Raw genomic sequence first — 27026 nt, forward strand, 5'->3', positions numbered from 1 at the left:
CTTTTATCAAGATCTACGCCAAACATTTATAACCTCTATCCTGCAGTGAATTCCCGGTAGATCAGATGAATATTACATAAAACATCTTCTATCGGATCAGAATCCTCAGATTACTCTAAAAGTGGCCAGTTTTTGTGCGGTTGCCATAAGCCAACGGAAATTAATGTTGAAGAATTTTATTGCACCTTAGACTAAGGCTGAGACTGCCACGTTTTATGGATTTTATGTATGGATTTTATTGTATATTGGGGGTTTTAATATTATTGTGATGATGTTTTCTGTTGTGCTGGTCTATGACCGAAATAAACAAACTTTTTTTGTATTTAACATTTTATTTCAAAATAAAATTCCATCTTAAAAAAGGCTAAAGAGTAACATGAAATATATGGCTAAGCTTTCTGTTTAAGCAGAATTGGAAACCAGGTTTTGAAACTGGTTTTGCCCTCCTATTTAGGTGAGAATCCTACTTAGCCTTAACTATGGGAAATGTCTCTGACACTTAATATGCACTAAATTTTGCATCTAGTCTATCTGAATTCTGTGCCAAGACAATTTTTGCATCTAGGCTATCTGAATTCTGTGCCAAGAAAATGTTTGCATCTAGGCTATCTGAATTCTGTGCCAAGATTTTTTTTGCATCTAGGCTATCTGAATTCTGTGCCAAGAAAAATCTGCATAATTACATGAATATACATGTACGACTTCTTTTATTTTGTATAATTGGTTCATATTTTGCCTAACATATTCTCTGTTTGCTAGTCTCGAAGCAGAGCCATGATTGACACAGGGCACTGAAGCGCAACTCCCAACGTGAAAATCATATTCTGCGCTGCGTTTTTGTTTTTGTTTTAATGTTTGTATCTTACGTCTTTAACACATTGTACGCTGTGCAGACAACTTTAGTTATTGGCTGGTTTAAAAATGCAGAAAATCAAATCAAATTGAGTTGCCAGATGTCACTGGCCTCACAATTGCCAAGCGTAAGGGCTTGCGCTATTAAAAGACAAAACCAACAGAGTCGAGATTCTTAGGAAGCTGAATTCGGCATCCAGCCCTCTCCAACCTGACATTCTCCAGATGTGTTGGACCACAATTCCTACCATCCCTGGCAAACATAGCAAATGGGACAAGATCACACCCCAGTGTGGATTTGCAGGGAGGGAGCCTGAAATTATGTGTTGGTCTAGAACTCCCGTAATGATGTAGGTGTAGGGGAAAGGGCAATTGCCAATTAGAATACATATTGGGAGGCTCCTTAGTAGTCCCTATTTTAAAGTTATTTACCGCCAAAGTACTCCCCCATCTCTTATATGGGGTGGAACTGTGGAGCCACGATGTAGCCCCAAAGGTGGAGACTGTACAGAACCACACGCTAAAGGAACTGCTGTCACTCCCAGCAGAGATTCCATCCGCCCTTTTAAGATTGGAAGCAGGGCTGTCCTCTATGCAGGCTAGAATTTACAAAGCAATAATTCTTTATGGAAAAAAACTGATGACCTTGACGGAAAATAATCTGACCAGACTATGCTTTACCGAACAGCTCATAAAAGGGGGGTGGGCACATTCCTGGGTAACTTTAGCATGCCTTTATGTCAAGGATGAACAGAATCTGTTGCAATATGACAGAAGGACTATTAGAAATAGAATCTTTGAGGTAGATACTCATGAAAATGTAATTTTTAGCCAGAGGCAGGCTTTCTCACCATGGTTTAGCCTTATTAAGAAAGATCAATATTTCCCTCAATATTTACAAGACCTAACGTTTCCTGTACTCAGAAGGGCTTTTACTGCCCTCCACTTTCAAACAACGCCCTCAGCTTACCTGGAAGGGAAATATAAAGGGATCCCATATTTACGTAGGCTCTGCTTCTGTGGTTCAGGAGAGGTGGAAGATATAGTACACCTCTTGTTACAGTGCCCGTTTTATAATGGGATCAGGGAGCGTTTTTTAAAAGACCTTTTGAGGCCAAGAGCAGGCTGGCTCACCAGAGATATAATCTGTGACCTGTTAGCAGACTATAATAAAGCAAATACACTCAAAGTCGCGACAGCAGCGCAAAAAATTCATCAAAAGCTCCTGAAGGAAGTAGGAGTAGACTGCAAAGAGGATCACTTGATATAATCAGGGGCTATAACTGTAAAGGAAGAGCGCCCAGCAACTTGCTGGTTTCTGGACTGGATTTAGCACGGATCCCCAGGCACAGACACTCACGGCTCACACGAAATGAGGTTTAAGACCATTTATTAGAAAAAGGGTAGGAATACATGGGATTAGCAGAATAAAACTATAAAAACATGCATAAATGTGTAAGAATCCAGAGCAAGCAAGCTAAAAACTACAACTGCAATTCATACGTCACCCCAGACCGATCTCAGCCGACGACCCCCCTGTTCCCTTCACAGGGATGTCTTTATCCTATTCTTTTCACTCCTTCCCCCCTCCCTTCAGCTTTGATGCGTGGAGAGTCTTCACACCTCCGCTCGGGATGATTAATCACTCAAGGACAAGCGGATAGTTGCAATAGGCTTGGCTCCAGTCTTCTCCCCCATACAGCTGCCTGGTTCTTATCTCCCTTCCTATGGAACTATAAAATTCATAAATTAAAAGACATGCCAGTCCCAAGGTCCAGTTTAACCCTCACCTTACCCTTACAATAACCACCCTAGGGATTATACCTAAACTGTTAAGTTACGCCTTGACTGAAGAAAGCTAACCTAAAAATATATAACTATATTAGACAGCCTTTTCCACACATGATTGAATCTTGATATGTAGGTATGGTAAATTTTAAGTGATATATGTCTTTTTTTCTCCAGGCTTTGTATTACTATACTAGCTGTACCCGACCACGCGTTGCTGTGGCTCCGTCTGGTTAAATGGAAAAGAAAGAAAAGAGAAAGCGCACGTTTCTAATATGTTTAATTTCACAATGCTTGTGGGTATATAAATTTTTTTGTTGTTCCATTGTCTGTGCAGATATAGAGATTGTCTGGTTTGCCGACTCTAGAACACGCAACATATAATTGTCCATGTGAGAACCAATCCGTGTCTAGATCTAAACCGCACAATTCTAAAGATTGGCCCTGAGCTTTGTTGATGGTGATTGCAAACGCCAATCGAATTGGGAATTGCAATCTCTTAAAATGTAATGGCATATCCGTTGGAATCATAGGAATGCGAGGAATGAGGACATCTTCACCTTTGAAAGGTCCTGTCAAGATTGTTGCTTCTACGACGTTGCTCATTAATTTTTTTACTGCAAGCCGTGTGGCGTTGCAAAGCTTTGGCTGGTTGATATTTCGCAACATGATAATTGGCACGCCGATTTTCAATTGCAGTACGTGCGGTGGCATCCCTGGCAGATCGAGTGAATTCAAAAATTCTGTTGGATAATTAACCGCTTCATCTGCTTCCACAACAGTGTCGACGGACTTGTATGTGACTGCCTCGCTTTGAATGTTAGACTGAATAATATTGTTAAGTTCGTAGACGTCTTTGTTCTTGGCTGCAAGAATAGCTTGTTCACTCAGCCAATCGTGAGTCTTATAATTGGTTTGAATATTGGGAAATACTTTTTGAACCAATTCTTCTTTTGACGTCAATAAATTGCAGAAGTTATGAGGCAATGAAATTCGTCCTGAGGTCAGATCAACCGGCACCTTTCCGTTCCCAATTTCCAGCAATTGACGTGAGAATATCTCAGCTGATCGATCGTTTTGCAGCTGGACACGCATATTTGTAGTTAATTTTAACGTCTTTACGTGTCGCCACAAAGTAGAGTATTTCAGGGAAGCATTTATTTCGTCTGCTGGTGTCGATTGAGGAATTACAGGTAATGTTTGCCTGAAATGTCCTGCAAGCAATATTAATGCATTCCGAAATGGTCTGATGTTTCCACGCAAATCTTGCAATGATCGATCAAGAGGCTCGAGCGTTTTTTTTGAGCGCCATTGTGCATTCATCCCAAACAATAAGTTTGCATTTTTGCAACACTTTTCCCATGCCGGATGCTTTGGAAATGTTGCACGTGGGAGTTTCAATGAATTGCATGTTCAATGGCAATTTCAAAGCGGAATGAGCAGTTCTTCCACCTGGTAGCAATAACGTGAAGAAAGGAGTTAACGTTGTAGCCAGTGGATTCAGGGCTATTTGTTGCACATTTGCAGCTGTGAAATAAACGCGTTGTCCATTTTCTAGATGTACTGCTAAGTGAACGACAGCTGGACTTCGTTCATGTATGGGAAATGAAAGAATTCGCCATATAGCTTCATTGCTGCTTATGTATTTTCCAGCCTGACCAGCATGTGTTCCTTTTACGTCCAACAGATGGCGCTGTTTTTCAAAAAAAGCATATTTTTACCTGTCACAGGTGTGACATCTATAGAAGGCAGAGGCAGTGGATTGGCCTACTGGTTGGTGATGTCACAATGACTTTTCTCCTATTTGCATAAGTGGCTTGGAGGAGGCCTCTGGGCTTTTATATACCCTATTTCTTTGATTCTAAGACACACTTTTGTCCCCATCTATAATATAGTTACATAAAAACACACGCGTATTCAAATGCAATGTTGTGTCAAAATTTCAAAGCAATCGGTGAAGAACTTTTGGATATTTAAGATTAGGAACAAACGAACATTTACATTTTTATTTATATAGACTAGCTGTACCCTGCCACGTGTTGTTGTGGCTCAGTCTGGTTAAATTGAAAAGAAAGAAAAGACAAAGCGGATGTTTCTAATATGTTTAATTTCAGAATGCTTGTGGATATACAATATTTTTAGTTGTTCCATTGTCTGTGTAGATATAGAGATTGTCTGGTTTGCCGACTCTAGAACACGCAACATATAATTGTCCATGTGAGAAGCAATCTGTGTCTAGATTTAAACCGCACAATTCTAAAGATTGGCCCTGAGCTTTGTTGATGGTGATTGCAAACGCCAATCGAATTGGGAATTGCAATCTCTTAAATTGAAATGGCATATCTGTTGGAATCATAGGAATGCGAGGAATGAGGACATCTTCACCTTTGAAAGGTCCTGTCAAGATTGTTGCTTCTATGACGTTGCTCAGTAATTTTTTTACTACAAGCCGCGTGCCGTTGCAAAGTTTTGGTTGGTTGATATTTCGCAACATGATAATTGGCACGCCGATTTTCAATTGCAGTACGTGCGGTGGCATCCCTGGCAGATCGAGTGAATTCAAAAATTCTGTTGGATAATTAACCGCTTCATCTGCTTCCACAACAGTGCTGATGCCCGTTCTTCCTCAGTCTGATTTGCAATTTCTCGTCGCAGTGCTTCCACTCTGCGAGTACGACGACCTAAGTGTGATCTTCTGCGAGGCATTATTTGGATGAAGTAAAGCAGATTGTTTGGTTTTTAAAAAAGGATGGTTTTACGGTGAGGAGGTTAGTGGAAACTCCTGGCAGTTACCTTTCTTCAGAACATGTAACTGTCACAGGTGTGGCATCTACATTCACTCAGCCAATTTGAGAGAACATGCAAATAGGAGAGGAGGCAGAGGCAGTGGATTGGCCTACTGTTTGGTTTTTAAAAAAGGATGTTTTTATGGTGAGGAGGTTAGTGGAAACTCCTGGCAGTTACCTTTCTTCAGAACGTGTAACTGTCACAGGTGTGACATCTATATTCACTCAGCCAATTGTGAGAGAACATGCAAATAGGAGAGGAGGCAGAGGCAGTGGATTGGCCTACTGGTTGGCGATGTCACAATGACCTATAAGAGCAAATAGGAGAGAACATGCAAATAGGAGAGAAGGCAGAGGCAGTGGATTGGCCTACTGGTTGGCGATGTCACAATGACCTATAAGAGCAAATAGGAGAGAACATGCAAATAGGAGAGGAGGCAGAGGCAGTGGATTGGCCTACTGGTTGGCGATGTCACAATGACCTATAAGAGCAAATAGGAGAGAACATGCAAATAGGAGAGAAGGCAGAGGCAGTGGATTGGCCTACTGGTTGGCGATGTCACAATGACCTATAAGAGCAAATAGGAGAGAACATGCAAATGGGAGAGGAGGCAGAGGCAGTGGATTGGCCTACTGGTTGGCGATGTCACAATGATCAGCAGGACTGGTTTTGAGGAGGCCTATTTTTTCGATTTTAAGACAAACTTTTGTCCCCATATAGAACATAGTTACATAACAACGCTCGCGTATTCGAATGCAACGTTGTGTCAAAATTTCAAAGCAATCGGTGAAGAACTTTCGGAGATATAACGTCTGTTTCGAACGAACATTTACATTTTTATTTATATAGATTATTGTATATGCACAGATGCTCCCTTTTGGCGTAATTGTCAGGGCTTTTGGCCAGTACAATAAACTTCACGGATGAATACATATTGCTTAGGTACTCTTACACTTGCAACTGTATTTCTTTGATTCTAAGACGCACTATTCCCCCCATATAAACATTTCTAAAAATGGGGTGTGTCTTAGAATCGCGGGGGCGTTTATTATTCCTTAGAATCAAAGCTTTTTTTCTGTTGGTGGTACTGAAATTAGTGTGCGTCTTACTATCGATGGCGTCTTAGAATCAAAGAAATACGGTTGTTGAAAATCTCTTGCTAAGTGCATGTAAACAAAGGAAGAGTATTTTTTAAATTTAGGGAGCTAAAATGCTGTTGGCATGAATAACTAATGGTAGCAGAGAAGGCTAGAAGAGATGTGGACAGCCTTCAGGGCCCACCTCAGGTTTAGTCAAACGTGAGACCTTGGACATGCTGAAGGAAACGCCAATGCAGCAAACATTTCCCATGAGTTGTTATCTGTTATCACTTGTTCGTGCCCTAGCACCCAAAGTCCTATAAATAAATCCCAAAAGCAATTGGAAGCTGGTCTTTCTAATGGGATGATTATGTGGACCTTACTACTCTTCCAAGCAGGGAACACGGCTACTGGAGCAAGTGGCTAGAACTGTTTGTATGTTCGCGAAGTAAGACAGGCTGAGACAACAGGGCCTTTAGAGGATTGCAGCAGGTGGCATGACAGGTTTAGAATTCTTTCTGTGCATGGGGATCAAATCCATTTTTAAAATCCATTTAATTCTGCAGTTGGATCACATTGCTCAAAAGTGAGCATAACCTCATAGATTTATATACCTGGCATCCCTTGTTCGGGCTGCAAACTTTGTGTATGCAGGGGGTTGTTTTTTGGAATGTGAAATATTTTCCCTCCCCAGGTCTTTTGTGGAGAGGTGTGAGGAACTTCATAACAGGGACTGGAGAAACAAGACTGGAAATAGCTTGGTGAAATGCATCTTAATGAGTGGGCCTTTAGGAAGGTCAATCCATTTGCAATTTTGTACTTTTAGGGAATATGCAAATCTTATTAATACTGTATTCATGCATACTAAACTCAGTGCTATATATTGTGTGTGTGTTTATATATTCTGAGGCATGGCTGACTTCTGGTGAATATAAAAAAGACGTGTCTGTGTGGCTCCTGCAACTCTATATTTTTTATGAGCAACCATAACAAATTTGTTTCTGTTTTTAGAAATAAAATTTCTATATCTTTTACAGCTTAGTTTTCTTACATTATTGAATTTCTAATGCACCAAGTCTTAGGTCTTGTTTTCACAAAGTTCAGATATCACGTGGGATTGCAAGAGGGGCGTTCACATGGCTGAATTTTCCTCCATATAGAAACATTTAATTTCTTCCATGTACAATTAGCATGTCAAGGAGAAGACTAAGCTAGAACCTTTTCCTCTGACATCTAGTCTGCCTTATGGAGGGAATTTCATTTGCCCAGACATAGGTTTACAACCTCAAGAGTGCTAGCCTTTAAAATTATCTACCCCAATTATCTACAGATTTTTAAATCAATTTTTTATTATAAGTTTATCGACAGTTTTAAAGCTTGCTTGTAAATAGCCACTAGTCTGGGGTGAGTACAAATCCATTTCTTCTTCTTCTTAGACCACTAATAGGCAACAAATGACTGGCACAGAAATGTCTGGATGAGTAAATATTTTTGTGATGTTGTAACTTTTGTGGGCTTTCAGTGCTGATTTTAAAATAAATGTCTGTATTTCCCCCCTTCCCGTTCTGTTTTCATACTTGCATACTGGGTATAAGCCAGCTTTCTCAAGGTTGGGGAAGGCTAGTATAAGCTGTCGTTATTGAAGAAAATACATTAATGGTTTGTTTTTCTCTTAGGTCAAGTTGATGTTGACCGTGCAGTAAAGAGGAAGATGCAGCTCACAGTGGAAGCTGAGGTAAACATATGTGAATGTTAGTTAATATGAATTGACAAGGAAGAATCCCTAGGTAACATGAAGCTCTTCTCTAATGTATATGGGCCTATGCTTAATATCAATCTGTCACTTTCTCATAAAATCAGCCTGTTGCTGACAGGACTTTTGATTGACAAAATTGGCTACCAACATTTAGTGTGGTGCAGCACTTGATAGGAATCCAGACTCTAGACATTTGGAGTCCCTGGAACAACAGCGAGGTCATCTCAGATGATGAACAGGGATTGCTGCACATTTTTTATTGGCCATGAAGCAGAAGGTTACATCGGAAAGTTGGCTTAGATGACATTGTAGGATACAGAAGTCTGAGAGCTTTTTTTTAACTTATTTCTTTGGAGGTCACTGAATTTGGCTGGCCTTGGTAGTTAACGAAAAAATTGTGATCACTAGTACTTTCTTCGTCCCTCAAGAGCCGAATCTTGTCTCTGACCTTGTGATACACCAATAAAACTCAGCTCGAGGTTGGGGGCCATCACCTGTTTCCCTCCCCATCTTGGAGATGGGCTGGGGTATTCCAAGCATCTGGGAATGCAGCATGTCAGGCACGAGCTTCAGCCCTTCTCTTAGAATGGAGCTGAGGAGAGGTGCAGAGAAGATCACCCCAAAAGTTATGCTGGGGTTTGCAGGAGCTTGGACAGAGGGACCCAAAGCACAGGGATGGTGTGTGGTATACCCCCTTCCTGCTCCTTTATTCATTTACTTGAATCCAAGGTCCCAGTTCCAGAGGGTATATCAAAAAGGGGTGAAGATGCTGCGTACTGTCCCTTGGAAGTGCCCTCTCTTCTGGTCCCACAGCAGTCCAGCTCTGCACCCTAGACTTTTGCCTTCCCTTCCGCTGCCACCAATTGAAGCTGTACCCTACCCAGGTACCTCATAAACTACACCAGTGTGAATTAACAAGGAGTAAGTTTCAGTCGTAAAAGTGTATTGGCTTCCTCAGTAAAAAGCGTGATGGTTACAATAGGCAGAAAGTGTAACGGTTTCAGTTCAATGCTTTTAAAACAGTTCCAAATATAATTTCAATTGTTACCCTGCCTACTCTCCCCTCTGTAGTCTACTCTAGCACTCCTCCCTCAATCTAATCCACCAAAATAATAAACCACATTGTTCCTTCCTCAAAGCCCTGACAGGCCTAAACCCCAAAACACACTACCTCTCTCACACACACAGCACTTCAATATATCCACACACGCTCTGCTGACTCCTCCCATTCCCTGCTGTCTCCCAATCCAACCATTCCAACTACCAGTCAATCAGCACTCACTCTCACATCCTGGTCCTTGCAACATAAACTCAGTAAATTTATAATCATTTAACATTCTTTCAAGCAATAGACATTCCTAAAACATTTCAAATACTTACACTACATAAATAGGCATAACACCAGTCTTAAAAAGATTGCACTGGCTGCCTATACGCTTCCGGTCAGAATTCAAGGTGTTGGAAATGACGTTTAAAGCCTTAAACGGCTTGGGACCTTGGTACTTGAGGGAGCGCCTCTTCTTATATATGCCTGCCCGAGATGTGAGATCTGCTGGAGGAGTCCTTCTCCGCATCCCACCAGCGCAACACATAAGCTATGGTGGGACATGGGAGAGGGCTTTCTCTGTTGTGGCACCCCGACTGTGGAATGCCCTCCCCTTGGAGGCCCGACTGGCGCCAACGCTGATTTTATTCCAGCACCAAGTGGAAACATGGCTTTGTAACAAGGCCTTTAAGGGTTAAATTCACCAAGTTTGCACATTGTTTTAACTGTTTTAATTGTTTTTATTGCTTTTAAATTATGTACTGGTTTAATTTTAAACTATGAATGGTTGATTCATGGTTTAATTTGTTTTTAGCTGTGTATATTTATTGTTTTAGATTGTATGATTTTATCTGTACGCCGCCCTGAGATCATAGTGATATAGGGCAGGATGCAAATGTTTTAAATAAATAAATAATACAGCAAAACATCACATGGTGCCCTGCCTCTCTCCTCAGCTCTAAGCTCAAGAGGACTGGGACCTGTATGGGTTGTGTTTGTGCTTCTCAGGTTCTTGGAGAGTCTCAGAAGGACAATGAGGGTATGATCACTTCCTCCCCAGCACAAAACACATTTATTTCTGTTGTTTGTCCAATATGTATCCCACCTTTCCACCATGAAGAGTGCACAAGGCAGCTAGAGTTAATAAAATATAAAATAAAATGATAACCGGAATATAAAAGCAAATCAGAATTATGGATAGTAACACTTGCTCCGGAAGGGATCAGATTCTAACCATGACAAATGGAATTTTGGATTGCTGATCTTTAGACTTCAAGTCCTCTGACTAAACTGATCAAGTTCAACAGTGCCATTTGTAGCCTCTGTGTGTATCCTTTCGTAAGGAAGGAACCCCATGGATGTAGATTGACAATCTGAAGACCCTACACCAGGGATGGGGAACCAGTGGCTCTCGAGATGTTGCTGGACTACAACTCCCATTCTCTTTCACCATTGGTGAAGCTGCTTGGGGCTGATGGAAGTTGGAGTCCAACAACATCTGATGGGCCATCATTCTCCAACCCTGGATGTGGACTGTAAGAACGTTATAAGAATGTCCTGACACACTTAATGATGTATCTTTTCTTCTTGGCCAATAGATGTATATATCCCACTAGATGCTGCAACATGGTTAAAACTAAGTGAGTGTGGGCCTGACGAGTCTGTGTGGGAAACTGCCTAGGAAGGAAACCCCACATAAGCCTGCCTGAGTATTCCACCGGATGTGTTGGACTATAATATCCATAATTTCCAGCCAGCATGGGCTATATTGTCTTGGAATTATGGGAGTTGTAGTTCCCCATATCTGGAGGGCACCAGGTTGAGGAAGGCTGTGCTAGTATGTGAAAGGCAGCAATGGAGGCCAACAGGTCTGACCAACATGAAATTGCCTGTGCACCTTAGAAAATGCTCCCCAGAATCTTTTACAATGCACAGAAGCTCCAGAACAGATAGCAATGTACGAAGGGTTTCTTGGAGGCAGTAAATTCTCATAAATCTGTGAGGCACATAAATGTTGTTGTCAGTACTCAGCCTCAGGGAGAGAAAATGAGTGGCAAAGTACAGAACGCCTCTTTGTAGGGCTGAGCCGGCCATATGTGGAAATAACAACAATGCCTGCCTTCCCAGGCAATTTCTAAAGGAGTGATAGGGTTGCCGCTTACTCTGAGAGCAAGAACCTGTTGTTTGGTAGGCAACCTGGTGTTCTGCTGAACAGCAGAAACTCTGCTGCCTGCTCTACCTTCCCTTGTTTGGGTTTTTCTTATTTTTGTTCTTTTGGCATGGTTCCGTGTTTGTTGACTGTGTCAAACTGCAGTGGCAGATCAAACAACTCCGTAGTCTTAAAAAAACAAAAAAACTGCCTTTTGTGAACATAGTCCGTGGAACAGGATTGCCAGGAAACTTGAAGTTCCTGTTTTCGGTGGGATTGCAAGCAAAAAGTTAACCATTAACCATCACAGCTGCTGTTTTTGAGTAGCCATGGAAGTGACTCCATTCTCTTGTCGGTCCCCCCCCCCCCGCCATGTCACATTAAAGCAATATCAGTGCCACATTCCTGCGTGAAAGCTTTTTCTTTTTTTGAACTTCTTTCGACTTTCTTTTTCCTTTGGAGATGTGCTACGTTTTGGAAATTCTGGAAGACCTGTTCTGGGTGGTGTGGTGAGAGATGCTGTTTGATTCATAATACAGCTGAACATTATGAGCTGCACAACTTCTGCATTATGAATTGGTTAATTATCAACTTTGGAAACATCACTAATTGGGCAGGGAGACTGGCTGGGGCATTGTTCCTCAGTGAGTGGTGTGTGACCCCGAGTTTTACAAAGCTGGAAGCAAGGAGACCTCACTTCGACCATTACTATCAAAACCCCACTTATTCCATGAAGACAAGAAGGTTCTTGTATATTTGAACGTATGGAGCGGCCTTGTCTGAATGAGAACATTGGTCCATGTAGCACAGTACCCAGCCTTCCCCAACCTGGTGCCTTCCAGTTGTATTGGACTACAACTCCCATAATTCCCAGACATCGTAATTGCCAGCAGTTGTAGTCTATCACGTCTGGAGAACACTAGGTTGGGGAAGGTAAAATCCAACATAAGCCCTATGTAGAGTATTTATTTATTTATTACATTTTTATACCGCCCAATAGCCGAAGCTCTCTGAGTAGACCCATTGAAATGACTAACATAAGCCACATTCATTTGAATGGGTCTACTCTAGGTAGGATTTATATTGGATTTTAACTATATTAACCAGAACGATCAGGGGTCTGGAAACAAAGCCCTATGAAGAGAGACTGAAAGAACTGGGCATGTTTAGCCTGGAGAAGAGAAGATTGAGGGGAGACATGATAGCACTCTTCAAATACTTAAAAGGTTGTCACACAGAGGAGGGCCAGGATCTCTTCTCGATCCTCCCAGAGTGCAGGACACGGAATAACGGGCTCAAGTTAAAGGAAGCCAGATTCCGGCTGGACATCAGGAAAAACTTCCTGACTGTTAGAGCAGTACGACAATGGAATTAGTTACCTAGGGAGGTTGTGGGCTCTCCCACACTAGAGGCATTCTAGAGGCAGCTGGACAACCATCTGTCAGGGATGCTTTAGGGTGGATTCCTGCATTGAGCAGGGGGTTGGACTCGATGGCCTTGTAGGCCCCTTCCAACTCTGTTATTGTATGATTCTATGATCTCTACCATAGCTCAGCTTTGTACGCATAAAATCTCCACCTGGAAGTGCCAGGTGTTGTGCCTGCATATGAAACATTTGCTCTGAAGCAGAGCTGTGAGCCCTGTTTTTGACTGTGGTGAGATAATCTGCGGTCAGCAGACAGCAAATGAGCTGAGCTTGCAGCCTTCCTTCAGATTTGGCATTTGTTCTTGACATGAAGTTAGGATGACAACCCGGCATCTGATGGCAAAGCGTACAGTGCGACTTTTGCTGCAGGTTTCTGCGAAGATCATGCTTATGTGTTCTTTCTCTTCCATCCCTTCCCCAAATTTTACCAGCGGTTGAAGCCAGCTTTCATGAAGGGGGTCGACAGCCACTTCTCGGAATTTGTAAACAGCTTGATTGCAAAGTCTGCGCTGCTGGAGCCTTCGCCATCGGCCTTCCCAGAGGCTCATTCAGAGAAAGACGGCTTCAAGACCAAGTATGTTGCTTCCTGGCTGCACCTACAGCAGAGTGGATTTCTTTTTCCCTTATATTTTTTTTAAAATGCTAAATATTCTTTCTTTTCACAGAGAATCAAGAGCACCTCCAGAACATGGGAAAGTTTTTATTGCTAGGAAGTCCGTCTTGGAGTGAGTATGTTTAATGAGCTTTTAACCTGAATTGGTGCCGTGAGTAAAGTTAGTATTGCCCTGGTCTACTGAGTGGGTGCTGTTTAAGCACACCAGTTCCTGTAATCTGTATTGCAGGAGGGCATGGAGTGGCTTAGTTCCATGCATTGGCCAAAAGTTGGCATTAAAACTTCCAGAAGTGCTGCTGAGTGCTACTACCTCCTCAGATTCTAGCTCAGAGATGATCACCAAAAACAGCTCTACCATTCCGAAATGTGTGTTGCTTTGAATCCACAGGACCAGCCATCCCCATGTGGTGAAGTAAATCCCCATGGAGCAAGAATACCAGCGAATTATGCACTCTCCTCCCTGCCAGGAGGGCCTCCCATAGCTGCTGGTTGGGCAGGCAGGTTCTCCAGAAAACAGGGCAGGCCCAAATGCCTGTCTTAGAGTGTGTGTGTGTGGGGGGGGGGCTTCTTCATAGCCAGGCATTGTGGGAGGGGAATCCCTAGAGATCATTTGTACTGTGGGAGAACCGTGTAGGCTGCTTTTAATGGCTGATACAGCTCTTCAGAGGGTGGGGACGACAGAAGGGAAAATGGTGGGGTGGGGTGTGGCGGCAGGAGACGCAGGGGAGAGTTACAGTGGCTGTGGCAAGGAGGGCAGAGGCTCGTGTGTGCTCTCCCTCCAGCTGAGCCAGGAGATCTTGTGCCAGCCATCCAACAGCCTCACGGGTGGTTGGGTGCCCTAACAAAGTTTGCACCACCTAGCAGCTTCACCATTAGCGAGCACATGTGGTCCTGGCACATTGAAAGCTGCCTTACACCAGGTCAGGGAATTTGTCCTTCTTGCCCAACATTGTCTTCTGCAGCTGGCAACAGTTCTCCAGGGTCTTGGGCAGAAGTCCTTTCCCATCCTTTTAAACTGGAGCTTCAGCCTCTTACGATGAGTTATGGTCCTTCTCATAACTTGTAGCAAGGTCCTGCTACGGTCCTTCCTGTTATGGTCTGATACATTATGGTCCTCCTGTAACCTGTAGCAAAATTTTTACATAAAAAGTACAAAGAGACGTAACATTAAAGTCTGGAAGACACCCTCTTCCCCACGCTTTCCCTTTCAAACGTTACCACACTTTGATTATATCTTGCTACCACTGCTTGGGGACCAGATAACATTACTTTTTTTGGGGGGGGGGACCAGTTGCTAATTCCTGTTCTAGCTCCAAGTGACCAGTTTAGCTGATGTTTGTAACTCCAGCTACAACTTGCTGGAGTGCTTGCTTTTTAGTTAGAAAATGTTGCAATGTTGTCCTTGCGTTGGTAGCAGAATTTTCCTCCAGGCTTTGAGATATCTAACATTTCAGGGACGTGTCCTTTTAGCGGCCACACTCAAGGTCTCAAAAAAAAAACCCATAAAGATGTGCCTGGTCCTCACTCTAATAGATAACAGGGTTGTTAGTTATTATCCTACTTGGTTCAGTTGAAGGTCCTGTCAAATTGTTGTTATTGATGGGCTGGGAGGAAGGGACTGTTTTGTAGGATGCTGTGTAGCACCTTCTGTTGGCTTTGTGCTGTCCAAACCTTCCAATGTTGTAGTTGGTTTGGAATTTCATTGCCCTTCACCTGGGCTTTCTCTTTTCTTTTTTTAAAGAAGGACATTTTTTTAATTTAGATTTTGATAATAAAAGAATTTTAAAAATAGCCACATATTCATTTTTACAAAATCAAACTTTGGCATTAAAATGTACAATACATTTCCCAGTGTTATGTTTTATACCCTCTAGTACAGGGGTGGGTAACCGATGGCTGTCCAGATGTTTTGGTTTACCACTCCTACCAATCCCAGACAGTATAGCCAGTGCTGAGGGATGATGGAGTTGTAGGACAATGCATCAGGGAGGAGGGGACACAAGTTTCCCACCCCTGCTCTCGTATTTCAATAAAACCAAACAATGTAATATTTTAGGGGAGGCTTGTGCTATCTGTAAACCATGGCATAAAATGCAAGGGGGTTAATTATACCTTTTAGCAAGTTCAGTTTGCTTGATTAATTTTCCCATAATCATATGAGACATGAAATCAGCATTGGGCGTTTTATATTTTTCCAGTGCACTGCAAGGTGTAAACATGCAGGACTCGTTTGAGGAATAATTTAGTTCCTCTAAGCTTCCTTTCATAAGTCACTTAACCTTGATTCACAGAATCCATTATCTATTAAATAAGGAAAATAATTGGATGAGCATCCGTTGAACTAACTTCAGAGCAAGCCCTGCCATCTGAGGTGGCAGATTTGGGGCAACATTCAGGGTAGTCCAGTGGGAGACCGCTCGATCTGACCCATGGGGTACAATCCACTGATAAATTCTGCTGTGCCAGCCCCACTGAAATGGATAGGAGTGACTTGCATCTCAGTGGGCATTTAGCAGAGAATGTCCTGGTGGATTGTGCCCCACTTTAATAAAAAGGGGTGTATATAAATTAGCCATTTAGGTTTTCTGTCTCTCCTGCAAAATGTTCCTTGAGGCAATATACTTGTGATGATCCATGTTATATTTCCAAAAAGAACAAGAAGCAGTCAACCAACATTATAGGCTTCTTTCTGCTTTTACATACTGCCCAGCACGGTGCCCTTGCTTGTGTGGATTCAGTCATGAGTACAGTATATTCCCCAACATTAACCTGGTGGACCTCCCCAAGGTAAGTGTATCTACGATAAAAGAGGATAAGTTGTTCCTGTTGGCCAGCATCCTATGTATGTTGACAATTGCCATGTTACATTTGAAGGTGAAAAGGCATGACCTAGGCTGGAGATGTATATCATCTAATGCAAACCTGTCTGATGTACTCATACCACTGTGGTTTCTAGGCCACAGGTGGACAACTGGTGGTCCCCCAGATATTTTGGCCTACTACTTCCATCAGCCCTGGGAGTAGTAGGGCAATGGGAATTGTAGGCCAAAATAATCTGGGAGGCCATACATTGCACTCCAGTGTTCTAAGTTTTAAGCACTGGAAATCCTGGACTTGTAGCATTTCTTGTAAGATTACACTAATGAGAATGGTTTGTGTGTATGTGTCCGTCCATGTCCTAATGTTTAATTTCTCTCTCTCTCTCTCTCTCTCTGTCTGTCTCTCTCAGTGAGCTATTTGAAGTGGATCACATCCGGACCATCTATCACATGTTCATTGCCCTCCTCATCTTGTTCATTCTCAGCACACTTGTGGTAGACTTCATTGATGAAGGAAGGTAAAGCTTAATATTTTGTGTACCTTTTTGGCAGTGCTGCCTCAAGAAGAGGCACTTGCCAAATACAGATCACGAGTGAGTGGTGCAAATAAAAAATGCATTGTTTGTTTTGGCTGAACTAGAATATCCCTAGCAGCAAGGATTGTATCAAAACAACTATATTGGTCTCCCAGAATAAAAACATGCACTTACCCAGTGAGGGATTGGCTCTTCTTATAGGAACTAAAGATGAAAATGCTGGAAGTGTAAGGTTTTGAATTGCATAGAAGAATTCCTCTGGTGTAGATTCCCCTGAACATTGTGTGCGTGCGTGCGTGCGTGCGTGCATGCGTGCGCTTTTAGGAATGCTTTTTAGAAACCTTTTGAATGTTTTGTTTTTATTTGTTTTTGTTTATTTGTTTATTCTGTGTGTATGCGTGTCCACATATATGTGTGTGTGTGTGTGTGTGTGTGTGTTCATGTTCATAATGCCAACCAAGCTTTATATGAAACACCAAGAGTCTGTCATTCTGTTTCTGTGTATGTGTGTGTGTGTGTGCATTGCACCCTTAAGTAGGGAAGCTTGCAGCTGCGTCTTAACAACCTCAGAACTCTGGGCGATAAGAATTTCGTTTGGATTACTGCAATGCGTTATATGTGGGGCTGCCTTGGAAAACGGTCTGGAAACTTCAGCTGGTACAAAACAGAGCAGCCTGTTTACTAACAGGGACTGGCCGGTGAGATTACATCACACCAGTCCTTTTACAACTTCATTGGCTGCCAGTCCAGGCCTGGGCCCGATTCAAAGTGCTGGTACTAACATACAAAGCCCTAAATGGCTTGGGGCCAGATTATTTGAAGGAACGCCTCCTCCCATATGTACCTGCCCGGACCTTAAGATCATCTACAGGGGCCCTTCTTCGTGAGCCGCTGTCAAAGGAAGTGAGGCAGGTGGCTACTAGGAGGAGGGCTTTCTCTGCTGTGGCACCCTGGCTGTGGAACAAGCTCCCCAGAGAGGTCCACTGTATTCTTTTCATCGCCAGCTGAAGACCTTTTTATTTTCTCAGTATTTTAACACCTAAATTTAAACTTTGCTGTTTTAATTCTGTATTTTTAATCCTATATCAATTTCTGTTGTGTGGTCTTATCCTGGTCGTGCTTTTTATATTGTATTTTGTATTTGAGTTTTTAGACTGTTGGATGTTTTATTATGTTCTTAATGGTTTTAATTTTTGTGAACCGCCCAGAGAGCTTTGGCTATTGGGCGGTATAAACATATAATAAATAAATTAAATAAATAAATAAGAATTTGCCATCTTTTTCAGGCAGATTGATCCTTGCTGTCATTTTTGTGGCTTACTCAAATGTTGCTGTGGATTTCTTGCTGCACATTCCCTTCCATCTTCCCCATCTAAGGCTGCGATCCTGAGCACACCTAATTGGGAGTCAGTTCATTTTGAACCCATTTGGACTTGCTTAGGATTGGCCTCTCAGTGTTTGTTTAAAGCAACCAGCAGACATTCAGGTGGCTGTTTGATCTAAACCGTGAGAATCCAGGTTCTTTATGCAGAATCTCGGGCACAACCTTTCCAGTACACTAACCTGAAGGCTACAGAACACCCAGTAACTATGTCCAACCACACATATGTATAACCAAAAAAAAAAAAAAAAAAAATCCACAGGATTGCCACAAGTTTGTGCTTGCCGAAGACCTGCAACCTACCCTGGATCAGTTGTACCTGGGTGATGCAGGCATTTGTTGCTGCCACACTTTAACATGAGCTTTCCCAAACCTTGTGTTCTTCCAGGTGTGTTGGGTTACAACTCCCGTAATTCTCAGGCTGTCTGGGAATTATGGGAGTTGTAGTTCAACACATTTGGAGGTCATAGGTTGGGGAAGGCTTCTTTAGCTTACTACAAAAACATGTTCATGTTTGATTGTCTGTCTTAGGGTATATATACTTTTTAAAAAGCAGTGTGTGAAATGACACTTTGGGCATAGGATTCAATCGCTGTTACTGATTTCACCTAGCAAAATATATTTTAACCCAGTAAATGAGGCTCTCCTAATGTTTTCTTTTGTTTGCATCTTTTTGAAGGCTGGTGTTGGAATTTGACCTCTTCGTCTACTCCTTTGGGAAATTTTCCATCGCCGCTCCCACTTGGCTTTGCATGTTCCTGTCCACGCTGATTGTGCCCTATGGCCTCTTTGTCCAGTGGGCCCAGGGGTACCATGGCTCCTCCCACAAGACTATCCGCTCCTTCTTTTTTGGGGCTCTCTTCATGATCTTCCAGATAGTTGGGCTTGGACTTGGACCAACCTATATTGCATTGGCCTATGATCTACCACCAGCCTGTCGTTTCATCGTTATACTTGAGCAGGTAGGCTTTGGTACCCAAAAGGTCGCACCAGGAGATGAGAGATGGGGGCTTTTTTCCCCACAAGTTAGGATATAAGCTAGTCTTTTCAGAGATGTGTATAATAGTTAAAGGAAAAGCAAGTAACTGTCAGGGATGCTTTAGGGTGGATTGCTGCATTGAGCAGGGGGTTGGACTCGATGGCCTTGTAGGCCCCTTCCAACTCTGCTATTCTATGATTCTATGATTTGATTGTGGAAACCAGTTCCTTATGTACATGGGCAGAGAATGTTCTCTATCCTTTCCCAACCATTTCAGAAAGCTTAAATTACCAAAATGCTGCTTCTTAATTCCTGGGTTTGTGACCCTATGCAGGGCTTTTACTTCTATTTGACTTAGGAAATATCAAGGCTAGTGGGGTTTTGTTTTATTTTTAGAAGGCTGAGTGTGAGGGGCTTAGATGAGTGTGAGGATCTTAGATCCCTGGGATCTGGAGCTTAGATGTAGCAAGAAAGCACCATAATCATGAAGGCCTAACAGATCATAGTGAATATTTGTCAACCATACCCCAGGATTTTGGCCAGGGCAGGTTCTTTCTCCTCTTGAAGCATAGTACCCACAGGGCCATTAAGACTGTGCAGTCAAGCTGGTTCCTTGTAGATGCTCTATTGCTTCCCAAACTGCCTCTTAAAACAGTTTATGTTTTCCTACGCCATCTATATCCACTCAGGTGAAGTAGTTGCACAAACTTTTAATTTATTATTATTATTATAATAATAATAATAATAATAATAATAATAATAATAATAATAAATTTCTTACCCGCCTCTCCCTCTGGATCGAGGCGGGGTACAACACAAATACAAAACACCATAAAATACATATAATTGATTAAAAAAATATAAAACTAATACATTATTAAAAAGCAGCACATTATTAAAAGGCATCTTAAAATTCAACTGCTTAGGCCTGCTGGAAGAGATCAGTCTTTATGGCTTTCTTAAATTCCGGAAGTCTGTTAAGTTGACGAATCTCTCCCAGCAGGCCATTCCACAGTCTGGGAACGGCAGAAGAGAAGGTCCTCTGGGTAACGGTTGTCAGCCTAGTTTTTGCTGACTGAAGTAAATTCTTCCCAGAGGACCTGAGTGTGCAGGGCGGATTGTACAGGAGAAGGCGATTCCGCAGGTAACTTGGACCCAAACCATGTAGGGCTTTAAAGGTAATAACCAACACTTTATACTTTGCCCAGAAACTAATTGGCAGCCAGTGAAGTGATTTTAAAGCTGGTGTAATATGGTCACCTCTAGATATACCAGTGACCAACCTGGCTGCCATATTTTGCACTAGTTGAAGTTTCCAGACTAGGCACAAAGGTAGCCCTATGTAGAGCACATTGCAGAAGTCAAGTCTCGTGGTTACCAGCACGTGCACTATCGTCTTTAGGTCTTCCAACTCTAGGAAGGGGCGCAGCTGGCGTATCAGCTGAAGCTGATAGTAGGCACTCCTGGCCATCGCATCTATCTGACCTGTCATTTGGAGCGACGGATCCAGGAGCACCCCCAATATTAGTTGGAAGATGTTGGTCAAATAGCTTACTGTTAAGTCTAAGATTATTGTAGGGGGTGAGATGGAATAGAACTGACAACAAGGCCTTAAAAACAAAATGCTATGTAACACCAAATGTAAGATGCAAAATGAGTAAATGGAAAATAATGTTTAGTTTACAGAATTGCCAAAGAAATCCATGCGAGAGAAGTTGCACTTTGCTTTGTTTATTTGAGCTGTTTCTAAAACCATTCTCTGGAAGATGCCAAATAGACCTCACCTGTCTTCTCCTTCCTGCAGGTGCGTCAGATGATGAAAGCCCATTCTTTCATCAGGGAGAATGTTCCACGAATAGTCTCCTTTACCTCACACAAGTCAAGTGAGTAGCTTTTACCTGCTGGGATTCTGTAGCTGTGGGGATGAAGGCTCCTTGCCTTTTTGTTGTTCTGAGGATAGGACTCTAGATGGAACAAGATTATGGACCCACTGCAGTTGAGACAAAGTGGCACGGGCTGCTCCTTGTCTCGTAAGGTTATCATGGAACTTGTTAAATGGTCTTAATGCTCATTGGAGTAAGAGTGCACTACTTGCAGCGGATAGAAGAGAATCCTAGGTTTAGGTTCTACACAAGTTTCAGCTGATTTATTAATGGAACTGGGAGATGTGAGCTGACTGTAGGTTTGTTTGGTTTTTATATGGGGTGATCTGGAGCACAGAGAGTTGTCATCGGCTGCATTTGTACAACACAATAGTCAACCGTGTGTACATAGTCAACTCCATGGATGACATTTGGGGATACCCCCAATGCGACATGATGGAGTTGACTATTAACACTTGGTTGAGTATTGTTCTCCACACACCCTGTCGGCCCGGGTGGCTCTGCTGCGTCTTTCTCTGTGGCGTCCTGATATGGAAAGTGGGAACTAGCGACGCTGTTGGGTGGGGAGGGTGGGGAGGAAGATGGAGGAGAGTTGCCGCCTAGCTGCTTTCGCTGCCGCCCACCCCTTCTCCAGTGTCTTCCAATGTGGGAAAGTGGTAGCGAATAGGGACGGGAGACACTAGGATCTCCTGCCACTTGCAGGAGAGCCTAGCGTCCCTTTTCATCACCACTTTCTAGCAAATGAGGGCGGGGCGCCAAGCATCTCCAGCAGGAGATGTTTGCCTGCCCCACCCCGATATCGAGAGAAGGATATCTCCCGCAGTTTGGCATTGCCCATCAAGCTGTGGGAGACATCCTTCCCCCCCACCCCTTGGCCCCGGCCCCAGCCCCAGCCCCGCAATGCATTTGGAGATCGGCTCAAGGGGATAGATGGAGCTCTTCCATCCCCTTAAGCCGATATCCAAATGGCTCATGGGAGAGTCCCCCCAAAACATGGAGGGCTTTAAAGGTCCACGTCCCTGGGAACATGTTGAGAGCCTCCAATTGTGGCACCCCACACAGGGCCAGCATGTACACGTTCTGGGAAGCGTGTGGGGAGCTGACATGTTCCCAGGGATGCACTTCCCGGGATGAATGACACATGACTATAGAGTCCTGCAGGGCAAGAGCAGCAGGCATTTCTGCCTGTCCTACCTCGCGACTCTGTAGGCATGTGAAATAGTCGACGGAGCCCAACACACGACATAATAATCAACAGTCAACTCTGCACACTGTTGATTACGTGCATTGGTTATTTCTGGGAAATAACCAATCGTTGTGTGTAAAATGCTCGACGGATGACACAATAGTCAACGGTGGACTATTTAAGCAACGGTGGACTATTTAAGCAACCGTTGACTACTGTGTTGTCCAAACCCAGTCATAGACTTTTCGGATGGTCTTGGGTCACTTAAAAAAAATGTAAGAATGATTGTATTGTAGGAATGATGTTATTGTAAGGATAATCTTATTGTAAGGCTAAGCGTAGTGGAACAAAAAGTTGTGGGAATGTGTATTTCTAAACAAACTGTAATAGATAACCAGTTATTCATAGGAAGTGGGACAGAAATTATAGGTTTGCTTTCTTGTGTGCGGTGTGACCTAGTACTAAACGATTCTCTTCCCTCTGCTTTTTCAGACACTCTTCAACTTCCTAAAATGTCCCAGTACTTGTACTTCCTCTTTGCTCCCACCCTTATTTACAGAGATGACTATCCCAGGTAATGTCAATATGAATAACCTTCTACTTGGTGGCTTAATTCCCTCTTCAGCATAGTTAAATATTTTACTTTACTAGTGCATTTCTTTGTACTGATGCCAGCGTTTCAAAATGTGGACAGCTAGGGATTCTTCTTCACCTATGCAATGGATACCGAATGCTCTAAGGTCCTGGCTGCACATTACACTCATCATGGGAGAGCAGCCCCATTATGTGAGATCTCTTCCTGTGAAGAGTTCTGAAGGCTCCCCCTCACCAGCAGGGAGAGAGAGCTGGTGGGGACAGAAATCACACGCAGCAAAGGAGGAGCCCACTAGCTCGCTTTCTTAGACTGGGTTCAGACAATTGCAGTAGGGGAAGCAGCTGTCATGGTCCCTGTGACGGAACTGCTCGGCTTGACTCAGCAATTCCCCGGCCAGAAAAGGGGGGTTTAACTCGGCCAGCCCAGACACACACACCTTCACTACCGCTTTTTAACCCTTTGGAAGTCTAAGCTCAAGGAACAACACTACACTGGAGATAGGGACCAAACACTTTTATTCTTCACACAAACACACTTCCTTAAGGGTCCACACATTAAGGTAAACACGTAAGAGGTTTGGGGGAAAAACACGGACAAAGGAATGACACACTTTGGACAGCAGGGACTAATACCTCCCCCTCCCCCTTTACATACTCAGACCAATTGGATTCGCACTCACTCCCCACTAACCACCTAGCCATAACTCCGGCAAGGTCCCTTGCCCACTTGTACCCAAACCTAATCTAAAACAAAACAAACACTTAACACTGCAACTCAATGTCGCCACTCGAACTGACTCTTTCCCTCAGCGGCCACGTGGGGCTTCTGCCATCCAGCCGGCCCAGCCTGGGTGCTCTTACTCACCACGCACTCATCGGACTCCTAACACACATAGGAAAGAGGCCGAACCCTTGGGTGCCCAAGCTTTTTAGCCCTTTCTGGGACCCCCTTGTCACCAGACCCACCCTGACCAATAGAAACCCCTTAGCAACCTACACCTCACCCAAAGGCAGGGGGGAACTCTCCCAGTCATTGCACGCTGCAACTTGTTACTCCCCCCCCCCCCGGTACCAGCCCGGGGAGGCGTTATCAGATGCCAGGCACTTCTCGCACTGCGCGGCCTTGGCATTTTACTTGCTACTCCCTTTTCGGACACAAAGAAACCCCTCTCCCTCTCCCCGGGATGAAGCAAAGACGTTCTCCAAAAAGGGACCATGGGCCCAGCCCACGACAGTCCCTACAATGCGTGCTGTGTGCATGGCAGCCATTAGCATTACTCTCTTGCAGCAGGGCGGATTGGCATGTTGACCAAACCCAGAGGGTGGCACAGCATGGGTGGTGAACCTACCATGCAACCTACAGCACAGGCAAGAATCCCAATGGCGGTTTCACATTTGAGAGTCGGGGGCGGCAACTACAACGATTGCTTCTCCCATTTCTCATCTTCCGCTTTATCTCTCCTTTTGGCAGCTGATTGTGCCTAAGGGACGTGAAGGGTAGGAGCAGGGAACATTCTCAACATGGTTGAGACTGCTTACGCGTGGGTAGCCGGACTACAGATCTGACTTGTTGATGAAATGTATTTCACTTTGCGGCTCGTACCGCTTTGTGAAGTGGATGGGTTAAGGAGATCCAAACAACTGCAGCATTGCCCAATGCGTAATTGCTCAGAGGTGAATTCAACTCTCGTCTGATGGGGTTGACTCCCAAGTGAGTTGGCACAGGGTTGCAATCTTAAAGCCAGTTTTGATAAGGTATTGGCAGCTTTGTGCAGCTGCACCTATCAAAAAGGGGAATCCTGTTTTTAAATACTCCCTCAGGTGTAAAGTGCTAAACATCAAAAAGAATACTATCCTCCCTGCTGTGTTAGTTATACGCTTATAGCTAACTGCCATAAAACTTGCCAATTCTTATAGCAGCCGGTTTGACTGTGTGCCCACATTTCATAATGTGTGCTGAGCCTGAGCATTTTGGCTTCAAAAATGTTTTAATCCTTATGTTTGTGATGTTTTAAAGTTACCTATACAATTTAGATGTTTCTGTGTTATAAAGTTACCTATCTCTTTCAGTGACATCTTCTGCATCCCCCAGACTATATATCCCCTGCTGCCCTCTCTTAATAATTTCCTTCCCTACATGTTTTTTTAATTCCAAATATAACTACTACTACTACTACTACTACTACTACTAATAATAATAATAATCCAGTCCAAAATAGAGCATGCATCTTGAGCTGTGTCTTACAAATCAGACAGACCTGCCTACAATTAAATGTTTGGGTGGTATCTTGATATGTTGTTAGATTGTGTTTGCTGCAGGTTGGTTGCTCTGTCTAGGAGTACCTTAGTAAAGCTCTCAAAATAGATTTCAGCTGACACCAAGGAAGTTGCTGCTTTCGGTGTAATTCTGTGGCCTTATTTTCTTTGCAGGACTCCCACAACAAGATGGAGCTATGTAGCTACCAAGTTTGCACAGGTTAGTGATTCCCCCCCCCCCCTTGAAATCTTGTGTTTCTCCAGATAATTCACATTTTCCTATGTGAAAATATGGCTATGTAAAACAGCCTTGCAAACCTACAAATGCTGCTAGCCCATAATAATGCTCACTAGCCCTTGCTGCTTGCTTATAGCTATATCAGTTTATGTTAACCTAGACTAAACTAGAACCAGTATTTGTTAAGCTTCTATATCTGGTCACCTTGCTTACTCTCCCAGGCTGTTAAAACCCTAATGGAAGTTTTTGGGTTATAGTGAAATTGGGAACCAGAGGATTTATTCATCTGAGAGCTTTTGAGTGTGCAATCCTATACATATTTCTGCAGAAGAGTCCTACAGTTTGCAGCCTCCCCAGCCAGCATGGTTGCCTGGGGCATACTGGCAGTTGTAGGGCTTCTTTTTCCCAGAACATTCATAGAAATGCATCTTGAATTTATTGCCAACACTGATTCTTCAGTATTCAGTCTCAGTGTCTTGCAAGAAATGCACAGTGCCAGATTGTTCTTGAATTTATCCTTGTGCTCAAAGCACCCCTGTCATTTAGATTTGGATCACTGAATGACTAGGTATTGGTTGTCCTTAGCCCCACAGCCTTGACAGGATGTGCGTATGCATAATACAAGAAATAAAAATGCCCAGCTTTTCCAGAGACAGGAGGCAATTGTAGTGAATGACGAACCTTCCTAATCCAGCTCTTAAGCAATGTCTGGGCATGTTTAGCCTGGAGAAGAGAAGATTGAGGGGAGTCATGATAGCATTCCTCAAATACTTAAAAGGTTGTCACATAGAGGACGGCCAGGATCTCTTCTCGATCCTCCAGAGTGCAGGACGCGGAATAACGAGCTCAAGTTAAAGGAAGCCAGATTCCAGCTGGACATCAGGAAAAACTTCCTGACTGTTAGAACAGTACGACAATGGAACCAGTTACCTAGGGAGTACGACAATGGAACCAGTTACCTAGGGAGGTTGTGGGTTCTCCTACACTAGAGGCCTTCAAGAGGCAGCTGGACAACCATCTGTCAGGGATGCTTTAGGGTGGATTCCTGCATTGAGCAGGGGGTTGGACTCGATGGCCTTGTAGGCCCCTTCCAACTCTGCGATTCTATGATTCTATGATTTTCATTCAGAATCCACAGACATTTTCCTAACTTTTAATGACAACTATTACAAACAATGCAACATTGCATGTTCTGTATTTATTTTGCAGTTGCTTTCAAGCATGGTCAGATTCCTAAGAAATTGAGCCCTCCCCAAGGCTGGTCCTAGCTATGTAGTGAAGTAGATCCTCGACACACGTTTTAAAGCAGGCGTGGGGAACTTGTGGCCCTCCAGATATTTTGGGCTACACTTCTTATTATATTCCTTCACCATGGGCTGTGCTGGCTAGGGCTGATAGGAGATATAGGGCTAAAGATGCCCATCCCTGGTTTAAAGAGTAACATTGATTTAAAAAAAAGCAGCCGTGACAGCAGCTGACAACCAGGATGATCAGGGGTCTGGAAACAAAGCACTATGAAGAGAGACTGAAAGAACTGGACATGTTTAGCCTGGAGAAGAGAATATTGAGGGGAGACATGATAGCACTCTTCAAATACTTGAAAGGTTGTCACACAGAGGAAGGCCAGGATCTCTTCTCGATCCTCCCAGAGTGCAGGAC

The 27026-nt window shown here is 43.4% G+C and overlaps 1 protein-coding gene across 1 annotated transcript in view; it reads left to right on the forward strand.

Annotated features, from left to right (window-relative positions):
* SOAT1 (sterol O-acyltransferase 1) overlaps positions 1-27026 on the forward strand; it is a 55439-nt gene that overhangs the window by 17677 nt on the left and 10736 nt on the right. The window contains exons 3-10 of the mRNA XM_063134184.1: positions 8183-8241; positions 13314-13456; positions 13548-13607; positions 16725-16832; positions 18911-19193; positions 21015-21093; positions 22772-22853; positions 25304-25349. Of these exons, the coding sequence (XP_062990254.1) occupies positions 8183-8241; positions 13314-13456; positions 13548-13607; positions 16725-16832; positions 18911-19193; positions 21015-21093; positions 22772-22853; positions 25304-25349 (860 nt within the window). The remainder of the gene's footprint in view (positions 1-8182; positions 8242-13313; positions 13457-13547; positions 13608-16724; positions 16833-18910; positions 19194-21014; positions 21094-22771; positions 22854-25303; positions 25350-27026) is intronic.

Source organism: Elgaria multicarinata, chromosome 1 (assembly GCF_023053635.1).
Source record: "Elgaria multicarinata webbii isolate HBS135686 ecotype San Diego chromosome 1, rElgMul1.1.pri, whole genome shotgun sequence".
NCBI classification, from domain to species: domain Eukaryota; kingdom Metazoa; phylum Chordata; class Lepidosauria; order Squamata; family Anguidae; genus Elgaria; species Elgaria multicarinata.